Source organism: Lycorma delicatula, chromosome 1, assembly GCF_047948215.1.
Source record: "Lycorma delicatula isolate Av1 chromosome 1, ASM4794821v1, whole genome shotgun sequence".
Lineage (NCBI taxonomy): Eukaryota > Metazoa > Arthropoda > Insecta > Hemiptera > Fulgoridae > Lycorma > Lycorma delicatula.
This window is the reverse complement of record NC_134455.1, coordinates 61,434,019-61,453,913: the sequence shown is the minus strand read 5'-3', so window position 1 is coordinate 61,453,913 and position 19,895 is coordinate 61,434,019. Positions and strand designations below refer to the sequence as shown.

The window sequence follows — 19,895 nt, the reverse complement described above, 5'->3', positions numbered from 1 at the left end:
AGGTGATTCAAAAGAAAAATGTATAAGAGAGAGTACAGTGAAGAAGATGCTCGCATTATATTGATTGTTCATAACTTTTAGAAAAAAATTTTACTACTTAACAAGTGAATGGCAATTCCATTGGAACGGATAATCGCATAAAAATTCCAGAAATTTCTTTCTTATTACCTTCGGAAAACACTACTAAAATAATATTCTTTGGAATTGCTTCACTTTTAAAATATTTTCTTTTTTTAATTTCAAAACTTATGGCTCACATTTATTTTGAAAGAGAATTGTTTTATAGTGTACTGGAATTTTCGATCTAATATGATTCAGTTTGAAATTAATGGTAACCCTGATATAGAAATTCTTGTAGTGTTTGCAAAAGAAGAAATAAGTGTTATTAACAGAAAATGACAAATTCTGTGTTTATTTATGAGTTACAGAAATGATTTTATATTGACTTTATACAGCATTATTAAAAATGAAAGAAGGTACCAAACTATGTTCCCTTTTAAGTGTAGTTTGATGCAGAAGTTACATATTTGTTATAATTTTAAGGTTAACTTACGTTATTAGCTGCAGTTTTTCTTTATTTTCTATCAAAGTATTCATTACTCGCCATTATTTGCTAAAAGATTTTCTGAGAATAAAATTTTGTGTTAGCTTATTTAGTGAAAAGTAAAAAGTTTAGGTGTGCTAAAGTAAAGAGAATGATAAGTTTATGTAAGTTTTTTTTGTGATGAATGTTTTAAAATGCAGGGATGTGTACAATCTAACGTGGTAAGAAATAATTGTTAGGGAAATTAATTCCGGCAGTTTTGAAGAAAGCGTTATTTTTATTATCTTTAGAGTTTGGTTTTTGTGCATATGTCTTTGTAAATAATTGCCTAATTATTTTAAAGTGGTGTTTGAATTTGTTAGATTTATATTGTTGATGAATTGATTTTTTTTTTTTTTTAGAGGTAACTTCTTTTATACTGCACTAATTTGTTTATAAACACACCAGTGTGTAATATTTGGCAGTTTGGCTGACTATATACATAAAGTTTATCAAATATTGTTTTTGTAACTTTTGTGAATAATTAGGTATGTTAATGTTGGTTTTAAACCAAAATATTTAACTATTGATTACTATGTGTATTATTGAAACCAAGTAAGATTGGTGAACTTGTGTAATTTGAGAATCAAAAATACAGAGGTTGTATTCGTACTTAAATTATCTTGAAAAAAATCTGATGAAGGGTATAATAATTTTTTCTGTTTTTTTTTTTTTACTCTCATTTTACCATATAATTTAAAAACAAACAGTTTTAATTTATGCTAATGTTTTATGCAATCAGAAAAATTAATTACATGTCTCGGTCGTAGTGTGTGGAGGGTAGTAATAATGATAATGTTTGTACAACAGGTACCATAAGATATCGATTGATTTGTGAATTCAGATTGCATTAATGCCTATATAATTTGGTTTTTTTTTTTTTACTAGAATTATGCTTTTAATTGAAATATAAATAATTTATATTTTTGTATGCTGAATTGTGTTAAAATTATCGATGAATCTTGTGTAAGACTATTAATCAGATTATTTTTCACTAACTTTAAATGAATAAAATTTTTATAATTGAGTTACATATAACTTATAAGTTATGTGTTAAAAGTTCTTTAGTCTTTCATGAAGGTTACTGTTACTGTGCTCATAATGGCAAGTAAATAAAAAAAGAAGATATCTTTAAACTCTTTTCTTTTATTATGCAGATAGAAAATATAATAATGCATAACCCATAAATACATTACCCATAATTCTGTGTAGTATACTTGCTTATTAGTAACTCTAAGCCCATCCTAGTTAGTTCTGCAAGTTGTCGTAAGGAGTTTATATTTGAAATATCTTAAGTCTATTCAGGCTTTTAACTGTAAGCCATCTAGTTGAAAGTCAGAAACATCTATCTGTTTGAATTTAGAATATGGTACAATTAAATATCAGATACAAGATTCTTTACCATTATTTACCAGATAGAAACATAAAATTATGATGCAACCAAAGTTCTGAAAGTCTTAAAGTTTCTGATAAAATGTATAACACATATTTGCTAAATGAATAAATTCTGATGCTAAACTAACAGAAGGATGTACACTTTTTTCTTAACTTAATTGTATTAAACGTTGGTACTCATAGTGGTTCTACTTGTTTCAAACTTAATCTCTGCTTTGGTTTTGCTATTTTGAAGACTGGGTCTACACAAAGTTCTGTTTAGAACTATTAAAGTCACTGGCATCATAAAATTCACATTAATCCTTTATTTTGCAGAGTTCATGTGGTGCAGGTACATAAAATACCAAGTTTTACAATAGTTTTGTACCATATTGGAAGGGTTAATATAATTCTATCTTTGTACTTTATAAAAATCTGATATATGTGTATGTAAGTTTATATTCATTTAAAGAAACTAGTAAAAAACTAAGTAGTGCTGTCTCTGTTAACGTATATGAGTACAATATCATATTTTTTCTGGATTGTGTTAATGATTTGGAAATTTAGACTAATGTAGAAAGTAGTGCGTTTTGGATGTACTTTATGCCCATTTTTTTTTGAACTTATGATGAAAGTATTTAAGAAATTGAAGGAACAATTTGATAATGCAAATCAATCTAAAATGGGATAACAAAGATATAAATATGTTCATTTACTTAAAATAAACAATTAAATTTAGGAAAAATACTGAATATGGGTGTTGGTAGAAATCTATCTTGGTAATGAATAAGAATAAAACAAAATAACAAAATTTGAGAAAGTGAAGCAAGAGGGAGTTGTATACTAGAAATCTGGAAAATGAACTATTTAGGATTAAATTAATGAATAAACAGAGTAAGAAAGTATTAAATGTAATTAGCTTAATCAAGAGCACTTGAAAATTAAACAATTGTTTTGTTGTGGTGATTGTGCTGTTATTGTTTGGTCAGCCATTCACAATGGGTTATACTGCAAGTTTATCATTTGGACAGTTGAGGATAGGTTAATTTACAGTAAAGTAAATAATAATGGATTGGCTGCTGTGCATGAATACTAGAAAAAAGACTGATCGAAGACTACTGATTCATAAAACATTTGAGGCTTTGGAGAGGCAAGTTTGAGAAACAGGTATGCTTAAACCACAGTGACTCAATGACAGTCATAAACATTTTATGAGAAATTCCAACACTGAAAAAGCAATATTGATTGCTGTATAATTATCTTTCACCTCAAGTACTAGAAGGTTGTCATATTGCTTTCATATTTAGCAATCAAGTGTGTGGCAGATTTTACAAGGGCAACAATTATACCCATTCCATACATGTGTACAGTAGTTATTACCACCTGATTTTGATTAACAGATGAAATTCTGTTGATGGTTAATTAGAAAATCTGTACATCATCCTGATTTCCTAAGTAATATTCTAATTTCTGATGAATACTGTTTTACAAGAAATAATATTTTAACTTATCGAAACACTTTGACAGAAGAAAATCCCTATGAGACTACTACAAGTCATTTCCTCTGCACTTTTTTGTTTAATGTGGAGTATGATCTTGGTGATAATCATATAGTCCCTTTTTTCTTACCGCCAAGGCTCAATGGATAGCGGTACTTGCATTTTTTTGCAAACAAATCTTTTGGAACTCTTGGAAAATATTTCGCTTGCAGAATGCAGATGTGGTTTTTCAATGATGGTGAACCTGCTCACACTACTGTCATGATGTGATGAATAATTTAAAAACACGTTTAATAAGAAATGGATTGGTCAAAATAGACCAGTAAAATGGCCACCTTTATCTCCCGATCTCATGCCAGCGCAGACCTTGGATGAAGTTGTTAGTTTATTCTGCTCATACTGGCACACAAGAAGAATTGAGACATTGTATAATAGAAGCTGGAGCTACTATTAGGAATAATAATAATGCTATTAGACGTGCCTGGCTAGCATGGATTCGCCAAACTGAACTATGCATTGAACAGATTGGCGGCCATATTGAGCAAATGTGTAGAAGAAATATTTGCAGCTTTATCAAGTAACCATTTTGATATTTAATGAATTTTAGAAAAAAACCAAAGAGTATGTGATTTTTATTTTTCAAATATATTCTTTATTCATTTTTTTCTGATATTGATAAGTTTTCTATTTGTTTTCATTTACGTTGCTCAAACATTGTTTTGTTTAAAATCTTATCATTTTTCCTGTTTGTGTGTTTGTTTCTAATTAAAGTTGAACTTCAAAATTTGTGTTTAATTTAAATAGATGTTATTTACATCAGTTTTTGCAGAATTAAGTTCTCTACAAAGTTAACTAGAAATTTTTATTTGTTTATTGTTAAATTAACAAAGTTATTTTATTCCACCTAAGAAAGTGTATCTTCTGACAAAACCTTTTCATGTTTACCCTTTTTTTCTTAAAATCTAAGTGAGATGGGGGTCTGGACCACTTGTACTCAATTTCTTAGATCAAAAACCATAAGGAAGCAGCAAATTTACTCCTCAATTTGTACCCCAAGAAGTTTTGTACAATTTTTTCACAGAGGGAGCAGAAAGCAGGGCTAAATGTTTCGCGAGTTGGAACTCTATCGAATAATTTTCTTACCTTTGTTTATAGGAACTTTTTTTTCTTATTCTTGGCTATAAAATCATCTCCCGAGAGATTACCATGCAATTTGGAATCACCTGTGTAGTTCATGGTCCCTTATCCTCTTGGGTCATGTTTCCCTAAGTTGAGAAAATTGAAGTATTGTCTTATAAAAAATGTTTTTTTTTTCTTAAGGCAAATAAAAGCCAAATTGCATTAAAAAGGTTTTGAGAACATTTTCCAAGACTTTTTAAATAACTAGAAAGATTATATTCTAATCATTCTTTTTAAAAATATGTTATACATTAAGGAAAATTAAAAATTCAAACTTCAGTGTGTTAAAAAGCTTTGAGATCCTTTACCTTAACTTTGTTTAATAAGTTAAAATATTGGGATAGGCATTAATTTTTAAAGCATTAAAGCCTGCTAGGAGATCCTTTATGACAAAAATGAAATACTCTGGTATTCAAACTTTCTTTTCAAAAAAACATTATAAATATTTTCGGAATGCAATAATTGTCCCAAGACGTAGAAAATTTCTTACATCATAGTGATTGAGAACTCCTTGCCACCCTAGCCTCCCTTTAGTTTATGTAAATGGAATTATGATGTATAATGTAATGGTCTAACCATTTAAAACTTCTATTCTTGAATATATGATAAACTCAGTGTGGTCTTAGAGGTCTGCCTCTCCTTTGCTACCTAGTCCATCTTCTATTATGAAAAAGTGATAGCTCTTGCTCTTAGCTTAAAAATATTTGAGGAAATGAATAATTAGTGAAATCTTTACATACAACCTTTGATATTGTACATATTTCATACAATAGTCTTTAACATGTTAATGTTGGAAAAAAGTACAAACAAGCCCATTTATATAATACTTCATTAACTACTTCTTCACTCATATACAGCAATATAAATTTTAATGAAGTTTGCAAAAAAAAGTTAATCTTACAGTTATTGAAATATTTGCATTTTCTTTTAACATAATGTGTTTTGTGATAGGGCATCCTTCCACTTAACGATTTCTGTTTTTACATTTAGTTTAATGTAAAATTAATTAAACATAAATGCATCATTCAGGATCACATTGTAGTAACATTTAAAACTGCTAAAACAAAGCTTATAAATTTAGAATACTATTGATAGGAACTTTTTTAATTCTGACCACTCATCCACATAATGAAAGTTAATAAAAATTATATTTTGTGTTGGTTTTATCTTATAAAGTACTTTATTAAGTTATAATTTACTGAGTCTGTTAAGAGGTGATCTTAGTACATAACCAATAAGTGGATAATGATTGGTACTATTCAGATAGTGTATTTGAAAAAAGCAAAATAATACTTAATCCTTCAATTATCTCAGCGTCTCTCAGACTTGCAATATTAGAAAATTAGATTTTTTTGTTGTATCAACAAGCCATACACTGTAAGGGTTAAGAAAAACCTTGAAATTAGAGAAATCTTTTACTTAAGATTTTCTTAAAAACTGCACTAGGTGAAAAGAAGCAGTTAAAACTTACCGACCAAATTAAGCCAACTCTATACATTTTTGAATGCAATTATTGGATGTTATTTACAGTGTTAATAATTGAATCCCAGTGACTGTAATATACTCAACTACTGCAAGAACATTGATAACAAATTATACGTAAAGTATCTTTAATTAATTCATTTAGTAAAGTACTTATACTTTTTTCTGGCTTAGCAGTACTACAGATCTGACATTGTTACTTTTTCAAAATTTCACCCCCCCCAAATGTTTTTTATTTTTTTTAATGATATGATGAATCGTACATATTTCAACATCCTAACCAAACATAACCTATGTTCGCCTCACTCTCTAGCCTCATCTAAGTAACCTTAAATATACAAATTATACACAACAATGATGCAATCTTTAATGCTGGCTATTAGGGATTGGTGGATTCTTATTTTATGTGAATTTCTATTGTGTCGCCAATTTAAGGATGAGGAAGATTTGTTCAGCTTGATACTTCAATGTATTAGTGAGTTTCATCCTGTAATTTATTGTTTAGAAAAATAAGTATTATATTGTGTTAATAAAAGTAATTGTAATTATGATTTATAATAAATGTTATATTTAAAAAATATATTGTATGAATTTTTAATTATACTCTCCTTTCTCCAAAATAATGTTATCCAATCATTAAAATACATGCATTTTTAATCACTTATGATATTGCATAATATTTTGAGTATATATCGTTAAAAAGAATAGAAAAATTTGGGGGAGGAAATTCCGAGAGTACCCTTGTTTTTGTAATAGCAGATCAGCAGTGTTGGTGGTAACTTCCAATATTTTTGATCATAAAGATCTTATCATTACTATTATGATTGCTGACCATATAGGTATTAGTGGCTAATCATGCAGTTTATAATCATAAAAGTAATAGTGGTTTATCATGCTGTTTATAACGATAAGGGTTGTGAAGTAAGGGATTGTAAGTAAGAAGTAGAGTGCCTGGGGTTTGGTGTTTGAAATATGTACTTTGAAAACTGTTGTAGTGGAATATGAGGAGATAAAATTTAGGTAAAAAAAATTGGTACAAATAAACATTTTTTTACTTTTTCCAAATAAATGTACCTTGTTTGGCAAGAGAAATGCTATTGATGAAATATATATCAGTTAATAATGCTATTGATGAAATATATATCAGTTAATAATGCTATTGATGAAATATATATCAGTTAATAATTGTAGTTATTTTTAATATTTTTTAGATAGTCTTGTATATGAGCTGTTTTTATATGGCTAAATGGTTTTGCTTCTTGTTTTATTTGTAGTAAGCTGAAATTAACATAGTGTCATTTAATTTTTTATCAATTTATACAAACACCATGTACCTCTTTCTTTCTGTTTATGCAGGTATCAGTTTTATGCACTTAAAAGGATATTCCTTTATACATGCTTCTTGACATAAACAGGAAATAAGAAGCTACAACCATAAGTTTTAGTTCAGCATTATATTGTCAGCATAAAATCACATTTTATGCTATGTAAATGGTTTAATGATCAATATAGGTTGGTAGACATTCTGAATATGTATCTCTTATATAGGGCTTGCTGGATAATAAGATAGTGTTTATTATAGTATATGCAATTAAAAGAATTAAGATTTTTTAAGTTTGAAAAAAATTAGTAATTTATATTTAGTGTTTTATTTAGGTTTAGAGAAGGATGCAAAAAGGTTGGACAACTTAGGAGTAAAGGATGGTGAAACTAGCTCAGATACTGGAAAGAAGAAAGGAAAGGAAGAACGACCTCCTACCAAGGTAACAATCAATTAAAATTTTGTTTGTTGATGTACGCATATACCTCTTTTGTTTGCATGTTCATATGAAGTGTTTTATATAATTCATAATGCATAATGTTTCTTTACTATCTGACTAAAGAAAACATTTTCAGAATAGCTGCTATTCAAATGATTATAATTTTCTTCTGTTGCAAAATCAAAGTGATGGGGAGAACATTTTTTTAACTATTATAAATAATTAGTTAACATTAATTTTATTAAACATGGCCTGTTGGTATTAATATATAAATTGTTTATATAATAGTTTCCACTTCCCAACAATCTTCAATAGTAATGTTCGTATGCTTTCGCATGATTAATCCATCTTCAGGAATAATGATGTGTTCTATGTTATAATTATTTACTTCACATAACATTAATTTTACTAAATTGAATTTTATGAAAATATAAATATAACAATTAATTGTCAAAAGGTAAAATAAATGTAACTTTATCCGTCATGTCAGTATGAAGGTCTCAATTATTATGTTTATTAATATGAAGCAGTATTACCAACCTCAGAATCAATTTTGTTTTTTTTGTCATTATTTCTGAAGCTCATATTGTATCCATTCTCTTTTTTAAATTTAATTTGTGAAGTATTTTTATTTTTCTGTTTTTTATGTTGTCGATATAATTTTGTAGTTTTTATTTAATTTACTTTGTTGTCTTTTTTCAATTTTGGATGTCACTGAGTATGCTGTTTTGTCCATTTACATGTGGGTATTGTATACTGTTCATTTCTGTATGTGGTTTTCAAGTGATTTGGATAAGCTATTGAATAAGCTGTGGATTTTACTTTTAAAAGCAGATGTATATCTGAAGACTGGTGAAATTCTGTCATTGCTCCTTTTCTGTGTGTTTTGAACCCTTTAATATATGTAAACAAAGACTCAGAAAATAGCTCAAAAAAATGTATATATACAGGGTGATTCAGGAGGATAAGGCAATACTTTGACAACTCATTCTAGAGGCTAAAAATAAGAAAAAGTTCATATAAACATAGGTCCGAAAATGCTTTGTTAGCGAGTTATACAGAGTGAAAGATTCCAGAAAGTGAAAGATTTCGCCCGAGTTTCAGTTCCTCCGGGTAAATTAAGGCTTTCTGAAATTCTGAGAAGGTCAATTAAGGGGCAAATTCATATGTTTTTTATGGTTTTTGAGCTGGGAAATCGAAAAAAAATAGGTCCCAGAACTGTATCTCTCTTAGTTTCTAAGATATCCCATGTAAAACATCAAAAACACATTTTTTTACGTTTGACGTACAATAACGTTGTTAAATTGGCAATAAATCATACATTTTTTAAATGTAAATTGTAGAGAATTTAATTATAAGAAGATTGATGTAAATAATGTCAACAGAAAACAAATAAAATTTTAAACATGTCGACTCTTATTTACAACAAAACCGACGAAAACTTAGACGAAAATGTCACAAAAAAAGAAAATAGGTGTGTCTAGTAAGTACAATAATTTTAGACCTACGGAAAACAAGTTGGCAACACTGATTTTTTTCATCACAATTTGTTTAAATACTACTCATTGTTGTCAGTTAATTGTGGTAATGTGTTAAATAACCTTTCACTGATCAATTAATTGGTCCTTTCATACTACAACATCTTGCCACAGGGAGAAATTATCTGGAATTTTTACATAATGAATTTATTATATTGCTGTAAAATATCCCTCTAGGACAGTGAATTGAAATGTATTACCAACTTGATGGAGCTCCTATACATTTCACTAATGAAGTAAGGCAATGTCTTGATGAAAAGTTTGCTGGTAAATGGATAGGACATGGAGGGCCGGTTAATTGGCCACAGAGATCTCCAGACCTCTTCTTATCTTCTTATAATTAAATTCTCTACAATTTATGTTTAAAAAATGTATGATTTATTGCCAATTTAACAAGTCTATTGTACGTCAAACGTAAAAAAATGTGTTTTTTGACCCAATTTTTGGCGTTTTACACGGGATATGTTAGAAACTAAGAGTGATACAGTTCTGGGACCTATTTTTTTTCGATTTCCCAGCTCAAAAACCATAAAAAACATATGAATTTGCCCCTTAATTGACCTTCTCAGAATTTCAGAAAGCCTTAATTTACCCGGAGGAACTGAAACTCGGGCGAAATCTTTCACTTTCTGGAATCTTTCACTCTGTATAACTCGCTAACAAAGCATTTTCGGACCTATGTTTATATGAACTTTGTTCTTATTTTTAGCCTCTAGAATGAGTTGTCAAAGTATTGCCCTATCCTCCTGAATCACTCTGTATAATTGGGCTTCTATTAATAATTTTTGTATTTATTTATTTTTTTTTATTGTCAGTGGTACTAATTTGTTTTACTGCAAATTCTTTTTTTCATCATAACTGTGACAATTTTATCCCATCATTAAATAGAATTATGAATTTATGTACATATGTAGTACTGTTTTGTTAAAGCACATAATTCATTGAAAACATTCTCTCCTTATAGAGCCAAAATAGCAACTTCAAAAACTGGGCTCTGTATTGAAACTGTTTACTAAGAGGTAGGAAACTTAAAAAAAGAGGTAAAATTTTGTTCTCATATAATTTAAAAATTATTACTTTTTGGATTGTATGAAAAAATCAAATTTTTTGTTTAAAAAATCAGATGACCAGTATAAATAAAAATAGGGCAGTTTTTATACACAACTTATTACAGTTCTTAAGCTTTCCTTTAAATAAATTGAAATCTGATGAATAATGGAGCCAAGAAGAAAATTTAATATTGTATAAAACTCAGAGTGGTTCATAACATGTAACATTTAAAAGGCAATTTTTTTTTATGATAATTCATGCAGTGTGTACGTATAATAACTGTTCAAATATTATTTATGTTTTTATTTGTAGATTGTTAACAAAGAACTGGCACATTTATTATGAATTTACTATACATTGATTTTATTAATTGATTTGGTCTCAATTAATTCTTAATTAATAAAAATTATGAACATTTCCATAATAAGCATTCTAATCATTTAATTTTGTATAGTTGTCGATTAAAAATTTGTTTGAAGTGGATGTATTTATGCTGCGTGAATTCTGTTAATATCAACTTGGGTTTAGTAATCTTAATAAGCTGTTACATAATAAAATAGCTGTTATAACTTTTTTGTTGGTTTTATAAACTAATTGTCCACCAATGAAACCAAATTATCTAGGATGAGAATTGTTCTACAGCTATAATCTATAAATCTGAATTAAAATTAGTTTATTAATACGTTAAGTATATATGAAACTGAAGATTGATTCATCTTATAAAAAAACTCTTATTATTGTTTTGGTACCTTAAAAAAATACACTAATTATTAAATTTGTGAAAGTGTAATTATTTGAATATATTAAACAAAATTATTAAATGGTTATGCCATTTATTTCAGGTAGTAGTGAGGAGATTGCCACCTACAATGACTGAAGAAGAATTTCTACAACAAATTGATCCCATTCCTTCAGTCGACTATATGTATTATGTACCAGCTGATACATCTCTAATGCCTCACTCTTTCTGCAGAGCATATTTGAACTTTGTTAACCAGTCTGATATATTTATATTTACTCAGAAGTTTGATGGCTATGTTTTTGTTGATTCTAAAGGTATGTATTCAGCAAGGTAATGTTTTCATACATAAGAATAATGATTTTAATAGAGGAATATCTTAATTTAACTCTCTTGAAAGTTTCTGTTTTTTTTATAATTAACTCGTTAGGATACAATTGTTAGGAAACAATTTACTTGGTAGGAAAAAATTTCAGTCAATAAGAATTTAATCGATTGTAATTTTAAACAGTTGTCTCATGGAATTTATGATTTCAAATGGGGCCTTGATCTCCCTCGTTCAGGAACAGTTTTGTGTGACTTTCTGGAGATTAATTTTAATAAGCGGTAGCATTAGTCATAGTTTCAAATAAATGAAAATTTCTTCATCTACCTTACCTAAACTGTATTAATATGTTTGGTAAGAAATTGTGAAATATTATATATTTTGTTCATATTTATTTTTGAAAAAGAATTAAACAAGGTTATATTGAATAAATTTAATCTAATATTTTTCAGAATTTTGCTTGAATATTTTTGCTAGATAAATCAGTAAGAGTTGAAACCAACAGGAATTTAGGCTGTTTATCAGCAGAAATTAGTAATTAACAGATAGTATGATCTGTAAAAAAGCACTTACAAGGGAGTTTAACAACTCTTTCTTGTGATAGTAGTTTTATTATAGAAATTTTATAACATTGTAATATTTTAATGAAATTCTTTATGTTCTCTTTAATATAATTACAAAGATTAGTAGAATAACTATACTTATCATTATCAATATTAACTAATTAACAGCAAGAGCTAAATAAACTGATATTATTCTATAGTACAAAATTTTGGGATGTCATATTCTTTATCCTGCTCTTGTATTCTTAACTTCCATTGCTCTTTTTTGATCACAGGTTCTGTCTTGCTGAAAATGAACAGTTGTGGACCCTATTAATTGTGTTTACTTATGGTGTGACTGTATCTTGATAAGAAGAAGTATAGAAATAATAAATATGGTTTTTTTATCTTAAAATAAAAGATAGAGAAATATAACAATAAGAATTAAAATTGTTTGTTTAATTGCCAGCCTGAAAGTCAGAGTCTTAATAAATATATTATTACTTTTAAAAAGAAAATAATAATAAAATATTCATTACATAAATTATATGTATATGAATTACAATAAATCATTAAGAGATTTTTTACAATTTTGAGTAGTTACATTTACCCAGTTTTATTTGCATCATAACTGAATATTTGTAAAATGATTTAGGTGTAGTGATCAAGTAAATTTATTTATAGTTTGTCATGATTGCTTGCTATCTGCTAAAAATCTACGAGTTGCTAGAAACTAAGAATCTTCATATAAGGTATAATGTAAGACACATCTCAATTATGGGAAGTATATTTTAGAAGAAATTATCATTTTTCATTTTGTATAAGCATAAATAAATTAAAGCGATTCGTGAATGCACTTCAAGCTTTAGAAGATTTATATTCAAGACATCCTGTCATCACAGAAATCTATAATGCAGTTGCTAAGTTGAGCAAACGCAACACACATTTGAGTTTCTGCTGGATCTGTAGCCATATGGGAATTCTGGGTAATGAACATGCAGATTTCGGTACTAATAATGCATGTAGTCAGCCGTCCTTCACCATTTATGTTACTATTTTGGACTTTATTAATTGTGTAACATATACAAGTAGAGTAGCAAGGTGACTGTACTACTGCAATGGATAATAAACTCCAATACATTAAAGATACTGTGTTAGCCAAAATTTGCCAAGAGGAAGTGGTCAGGACATACCAGAGCTACTCACGGTTACCTGATGTCAGCAGAAAACGCACCACTATGTGTACGATGCTATTACTGCTTGACTGTGCATCATCCTTGTGGATTACATATGTTATGCGGCCTTGCATCGTAAATTTAAATTGCCCAGAAACATTTACCGATTCCAGGGCAATAATAAGAAAGTTTTAAACCGGGCTAAAGTCTGTTGTCTTATAATTATGATTTTTATGTTCTTAAGCTTTTTTTTTATCTGAGAAGGGGCCCTTTACAATTCTCTCAGATTTTGTTATATTTTATTTATGTTCCTGTTGTCAAGTTTTAGTTGCCTTTTATATGTTAAGTTTGAGTGATTATAACGTGAGAGCGATTTTCGCTCAAAAAAAGAAAAAAAATACATTCACAAACTGAGTGAATTGCTCTATATTTTGAGTTTTTTTTCATTGTGAAAATAAAATTATTGACCAGAAAATTAATCATTCCAAATTAAAATTATTTGGTGCTGGTGGTGAAAAAATAACTATTAAGCTGAATTTGTAAACTAATATTCTCACATCTCACAAATACACTAAAGTAGAGTGGATTGCATTGTTTTGGGTTCTCCCTTCTACTTAAAACAATTTTGTTCATTAGCAGTGATTTTTGTTTTAGCAGTGATGTAAGTGTATTCTTACAAATATTATTATCTCATTACTTGATCATTCCAGATAATGTCTTTTTAATAACAATTCTTCAATTAAATAACCATTGATCTTTTTTTTTATAAAATCCAATGATAGGTACCCTTTACTTATAGATACCATTTTCTAGATTTTTTTTGCAGCTTGTAACTGATTTTTTTTCACAGATTCCTCATTTTACTAAACTATTATAAACATTTAAAAATTTTGGATTTCATTTTGCAACTGTATCTCCTTGCTTGAGTCAGTTTAATCCCTAATTATAAGCTGTATCAATGGAAAGTGACGGACTACAAACTGTACATCTGTTACCTAACAAATAATTTGAACCAGTTTATTTCAGTTTATCCAATCCGTGAAACAATTCAAAATTAACTGTAGTGGTTGTAGTATATGAACATCTTCAGTTTCTCCTGAGTAAATGTGTACCAAAATGGCTAGCTCTTTTTGCATTTTACATCACACATTAACATAACATTAATAGCATTATAATGGATATGAAATGAATCTCTTTCATTTCACAGAAGTGTAGTTGGATTAGCGCACAAGTGTGGCTTCTGTATTATGAAGGTATTTGTTTCTAGTTTTTTAGTGCTTTTATTTTGTTTTCATTAGTTTTTCAGAACTTTTTTTAACATTTCTTTGTAAAGTTATGTTTATTTCTTTAAAAGTCTTCAATTTATTAACTAATTCTGTAAAATATGTCATGTAATATTAAATATGTCATCACATTCTAATTTTCTTGTCTAAAATTCTATATATGTACCTTTTTTTTGTTTACACATATTTCTGATTTTATCATAAAGATTAAAGTTAAAAATTTATCTTAAATTTTTAACACAATTAGAATGATATGTGCTAATAGTGATACTGATAAAAACCAATGAATGAGAGAGGAGAGAATTAGTAAGGAACTGTTAAATGTGTTACGTTGCTGGCACAGCAATAATGTTATGTAATGCTGTTGATTATGCTATAGTGATGCTGCTTAGCAAATTAGTTTATTTCTGGTGGAAAAGTAGTAACTAGTGGCTTGTAAAGGTACAGAACTTAAAAAAAAAAAGGGGCAGAGCAGTAAATATTTTTTTTGTAATGGTGGTAATGAAAGTGTTAATAAGTATGTGATTAAAATTGAATTTAAATAAATATAAAAAGTACCAATTAAATTTAATCTACCAGGGCTATTTGGAGAGTTCTTGGCTTGACAATTTTTGAACTTTAATTCCCTTAGTATAATATGATTCGTCCAACTGTGCAAAATAAGGAGTTGCGTCAACTTTGACATCATCATTTAAAGTGAATCTTAAATCTTAAGTTTATCACAAATTCAGTGATCAAGCCATTGATCATTGAATTTGTGATAAAGATTGTGTGTGCAGGTGCATTATAGTGCAGAAAGAGAACTTTCTTTTTGGCCAGATATGGATGCTTGGCCTGAATAGCACCCTTCAATCAGTTGAGTATAGAAGCATAATGCATAATAAGCATAATGGTGATGGTCATACTTTTTGCCAAGTTGTCTATGAGCACCCCAACATGAGAATCCCAAAACCCATCCATGATGTTTTATAGGTGTAAATGTTTTACTTATTTTGGTTCACTTTCATCAGCTTGCATTCACTGTTTAGATTAGATGTTTGGTCTCTGGCATTTAATGGTGAAAACATGTTTCATCTGTTTTTATTAAACACTGAAGAAACTCAGCAGAAATGTTTTTAAATAAATCTAAATATCTTTGATAAGTGTTCAGTCAAATGGAGTTTGGTCAACTGTTAACAAATGCAACATCCATCAATTAGAAAGCATTTCTATACCCAAAATATCATGTGAAATGTAGAGGACTTGGTCTGTCAAGATGTTTAAGTCATGAAGTTCTTGTACCTTCAATCGGTGATTAATACAATATTGTGAAATTTTTGCAGTGATTTAGTTTGTCATATTGGTTTTTGGGTATCTTGAGTGTTCATTATCTTGATTGAATATGACCATGTTAAATTCACCAGCCTGTTTTTACAGTCGAAAATGGGAAGAATCCTTAAAGTAGAATCTAATTTTTTATATGTGTACTAGAGTTAATTCTTTTAAAACAAAGTACTTTATAACATCTTGAACTTGAATTTTAACCATTTTTTAGAAAATGTCAAAACTTGTTTGATTTAGTTGTTAGCTGTAAACAAGCAACTAAATGCATGCATTTGAAACTTTACACCACACAATCTAAAGGATCATACTTGATTAATATAAATCATGGTCATACTTGCACTGTCTCTGTAACATGCCAAGAACCTTCTGAGCACTCTTAATACATTTTTATAAATTTCTAAAAATTGCAAGTTCAAACCAAATTTTTCTCAGTAACTTCCATTAATGTTATTGTTATTGTTTGTTTTTTGATATATTTATTTTTAGTCTGTCACTAAGTGTCTGAAAAAATTCTATTACCGTTTTCTTAGAGAATTTTGTTATTAAAATATCTTCTTATAGGTATGGAGTATCCTGCAGTTGTGGAATTTGCTCCGTTTCAGCGAATTCCTAAGCAACGACCTGGAAGGAAAAAAGATCCCAAAGCTGGAACATTAGAAAATGATGTGATGTATACTTCATTTTTAGAAAAACTTCAAGCCCAGATTCAAGAAAGTACATCAGCAGGAAGCAACATGAAACAGCACTTTTTTGAAACTAATGGTAACCAGCTCAAAGTAGAATTTATTTTATCTTTGTGTTTTAATAACAGTATAGTGCTATAAAGCTTATTTTTCATCACCTAAGAAAGTTCATCCATTGAATAGAAAAATATATGTTTGTTTTTCTTTATTTATGTAAATGATTAATTACCTTGTTCTTATATTACTTTGGTAATTTTTACTTTACCTTTACTCTTTGTACATTACTGCTTCTACTCATGTGGATTTGTTACTCCTTTCATCCTTTCGCATCATATTTTTTAAGAAATAATGCTTATAAGGGAATTGCTGAGGTTAGTTATTCCATTTTCATTTTATTACATTTCTATATTATAAAGAAAGTCCTCTGTGGCTAATTTGCACTGAAAGTTATTCATGTACTGATTCAACAGAATACAAGAATCTTTTTTTGTATATGTAAGCAGAGCAACTTTGTTTCTCTCAGAATTGCTTGTTTTGAAATGGGAGATGCATAGTAATTAAGGTGATATTTATTAATTAGATGAAGGTTATTTGTGTTTTTGGATTAAAATTTCAGTGAATTGTTGTCCTTAAAATAGAAGGAATTTAACATAGTTATCTAGAATATTACAACCAAAATGGTTAATTTTAATATTTTTAAATGTACTTAGGATTTTAAGATGTAAGTGTCATAACTTATTTTTCATAATCTTTATAGTGATAAAAAAAAATACCGTTACTTGATTTTGTATAAAATGACATGTTATGACATTCACTTTGTTGTTATAATATCAGCATTATTACATACAATTCAATAATGGGAAAAAGCAAAATGAAAGCGGAATATGATATCTAGTGGAGTACTAGGACCGAGTAACTATTTGAATTTTTATAAGTACTTACTTGTGAAACAAGTAAGTACCCCTTTATCCAAAGTAAATGTTTATCAGTTTGTTGGTATCATAATCTTACAAAATGAAACAAATGACTACTTCTGAAATGTTCCCTCAACAAGATTTCCTAAAAGGATGGCAAAAATTGTTTTGTTCAAAAGTATCTTTCCTAGTATTTTTTATTGCAGTGGCTGGATAAATTGAAATTTGCTAAAAAAAAGAAAAGAAAAATACATTCACTATTTATTTATTATTTATTTTATAATCTTTTTATATATTTTTTTAATTTATTTTAATTGAATTACCTAAAATTATATAAATTGAATGCAAGTGACTAAAGTAAGTTCAGTTGAAGCTGATGGTACACAGTCCCTATTTGTCTATCTGGTGATAACCTTCACATTTGTCTTCAATTTAGACAACAACTAGTGGACTATAATTGTTGTGTTATACTTGTGATATTCATAAATTTTTTTGTTTATTTTATCTAAAGTAAAAACAAAATAGATTACTTACAACTGAATAATTGCTGTTAATACATGAATATACATTTTCTGATAATACATTTTTGGTAAAGTAAAACATAAAAAAAGAAAGGGCCAAGCGAGTATGATGAATATTTGTCAGATAAACTTCTGCAACTTTAAGATCAGATATGCCATGAAAAAATTAAACTAGATAGCATTGGCAGGAAGTGGTAAAATGCCTATTTGTGGTAGCCTTCAAATGTGTTAAATGAGAGAAGGCTGTGCAGCATTGAAAATAAGATCTGGCAATCATTATCTATAAATCTTCTTCTATGTTTTTAATTTTTTAATTACATCAAAATAATATTTTTATTGTTTTATGAATTAATAAATAAATGTAAATTATATTTATTCTCTTTAAATTAAAAATAAAGTTAAATCAGAAATAATAAGTTGTTTTTATGTAATTTAATTTAATCTTTAAACAAAACAGAGAAAGTTGCAAGTATTTGTAATTAAATTAAATTGAACTTAAAAGAGTTGAAATTGAAAAGTATTGTAATTGATAAGTCTTTCTATATTTTTATAAAATGTTAATAAGGAAGCTTTGAAGCTCAAAAAACAAATTAAGATTTATAAACTATTAAAATTATTACTTGTGAAGTAATAATGTACTTGTGAGTTGTGAAATGTTTTGTGATGTAAAAATGTTTCATTTCAAGCTGCAAAAAATTCTTATTAAAAAATGCAGAAGTCTGAATTAATAAAATGTTACCTTTAAGAGCCCAAGATTTATTTACATTCTTAGAATTTAAACTTATTACCTGATGGATTTTATTGGTTATTTAAATTAAATGTGAAATAAAACATAATACGAAGGAAAATAAATTGGCCTGTATAAGATGGCTAACTACCCCAGTCATATTCATAAGCTATCTGCTGAGGGTTAATTGGTTCTTTCTCTTCCCTACTCCATCCCTTTTTCTAGAACTAAGTACACTGAAAAGCATCACCTATCATTGTGTCAGCCGTCACCCACTATTGTGGCACTATACATCTAGTAATTGGTGGGGTATATTTATTCTTATTTTCCCCAAGTTTGGAGGTAAAGTGTAGAATTGTCTAAGGTTTCAGCTTCCTGTGTGGAGACTTAACAAAGCCAAACTAGTGGCCGATAAACCGTAGGGTAAAACTAGGTTTTCTTCTTCTTTGAGCATCAATCACTATTGAGTGTTGACAATCCATATTTAACCCTAAAACCACTTACCTTTGGCCACTAAGCATTTTTAGGTGTTTTGCAAGCAATTTAAAAAAAAATAAATTATTTTTCTTCTACAAATCATAAAGTGTTCCATATCATTTTTTTCAGAAAATTATGAATAATAATATAATACAAAGTTGTTTGTTTGAGAAATTCTTGGAAGAAATATCACAAAAAATCAAAAAAAAACTTTCATGTTTTGGTAAACCAAACTAACACTACCATAAACAAACTTCTATTATTATTATTATTATTATTATTATTATTATTATTATTATTATTATTATTATTATATTTTATGACTGCATAGGACCACTTTAGTCAACCATTATCCAAGTCTCTTTGATGGGACTGTTAGGGCTTTGCGGTCCTCCCAGTATTTTTTCATGTATAACTCACATGTAACTCACAACAGTTGCTTTGTGTAGTGAGCTTTTTCTTGAGTATGAAGTGAGTGTCTTTGTTCTTGCTTTTCTTGTTTAATTTTATCTTATCTGTGATGTTTGAGTTTACGGCCAATTTCCTTCAAACTTCTATTATATACATAATGTTCACAATTTTATGGTGATAAAGAAAATTTACATTTTTTGCTACCTTAAATTACTAGGAAAAGAATTAAAGGTGATTCTTTTTCTGCCTGCCTTATTGGGCCTCAAAATTGTCTCAACTTATGGAAGCACTGTGAATGAATACCACAATT

General features: G+C 28.2%; 1 protein-coding gene across 3 annotated transcripts in view; it reads left to right on the top strand.

Moving 5' to 3' along the window:
- Positions 1–341: 341 nt before the first annotated feature.
- Positions 342–19,895, top strand: part of LOC142318825 (uncharacterized) — a 76,090-nt gene continuing 56,536 nt past the window's right edge. The window contains exons 1-4 of one of the 3 annotated variants that reach the window (XM_075355361.1): positions 342–476; positions 7,774–7,880; positions 11,308–11,521; positions 16,414–16,614. In XM_075355361.1, the coding sequence (XP_075211476.1) occupies positions 467–476; positions 7,774–7,880; positions 11,308–11,521; positions 16,414–16,614 (532 nt within the window). In that variant the 5' untranslated portion in view covers positions 342–466. Of the gene's footprint in view, positions 477–7,494; positions 7,630–7,773; positions 7,881–11,307; positions 11,522–16,413; positions 16,615–19,895 lie in introns of those variants that run through there. The other 2 variants (XM_075355368.1, XM_075355351.1) reach the window with 2 other exon arrangements.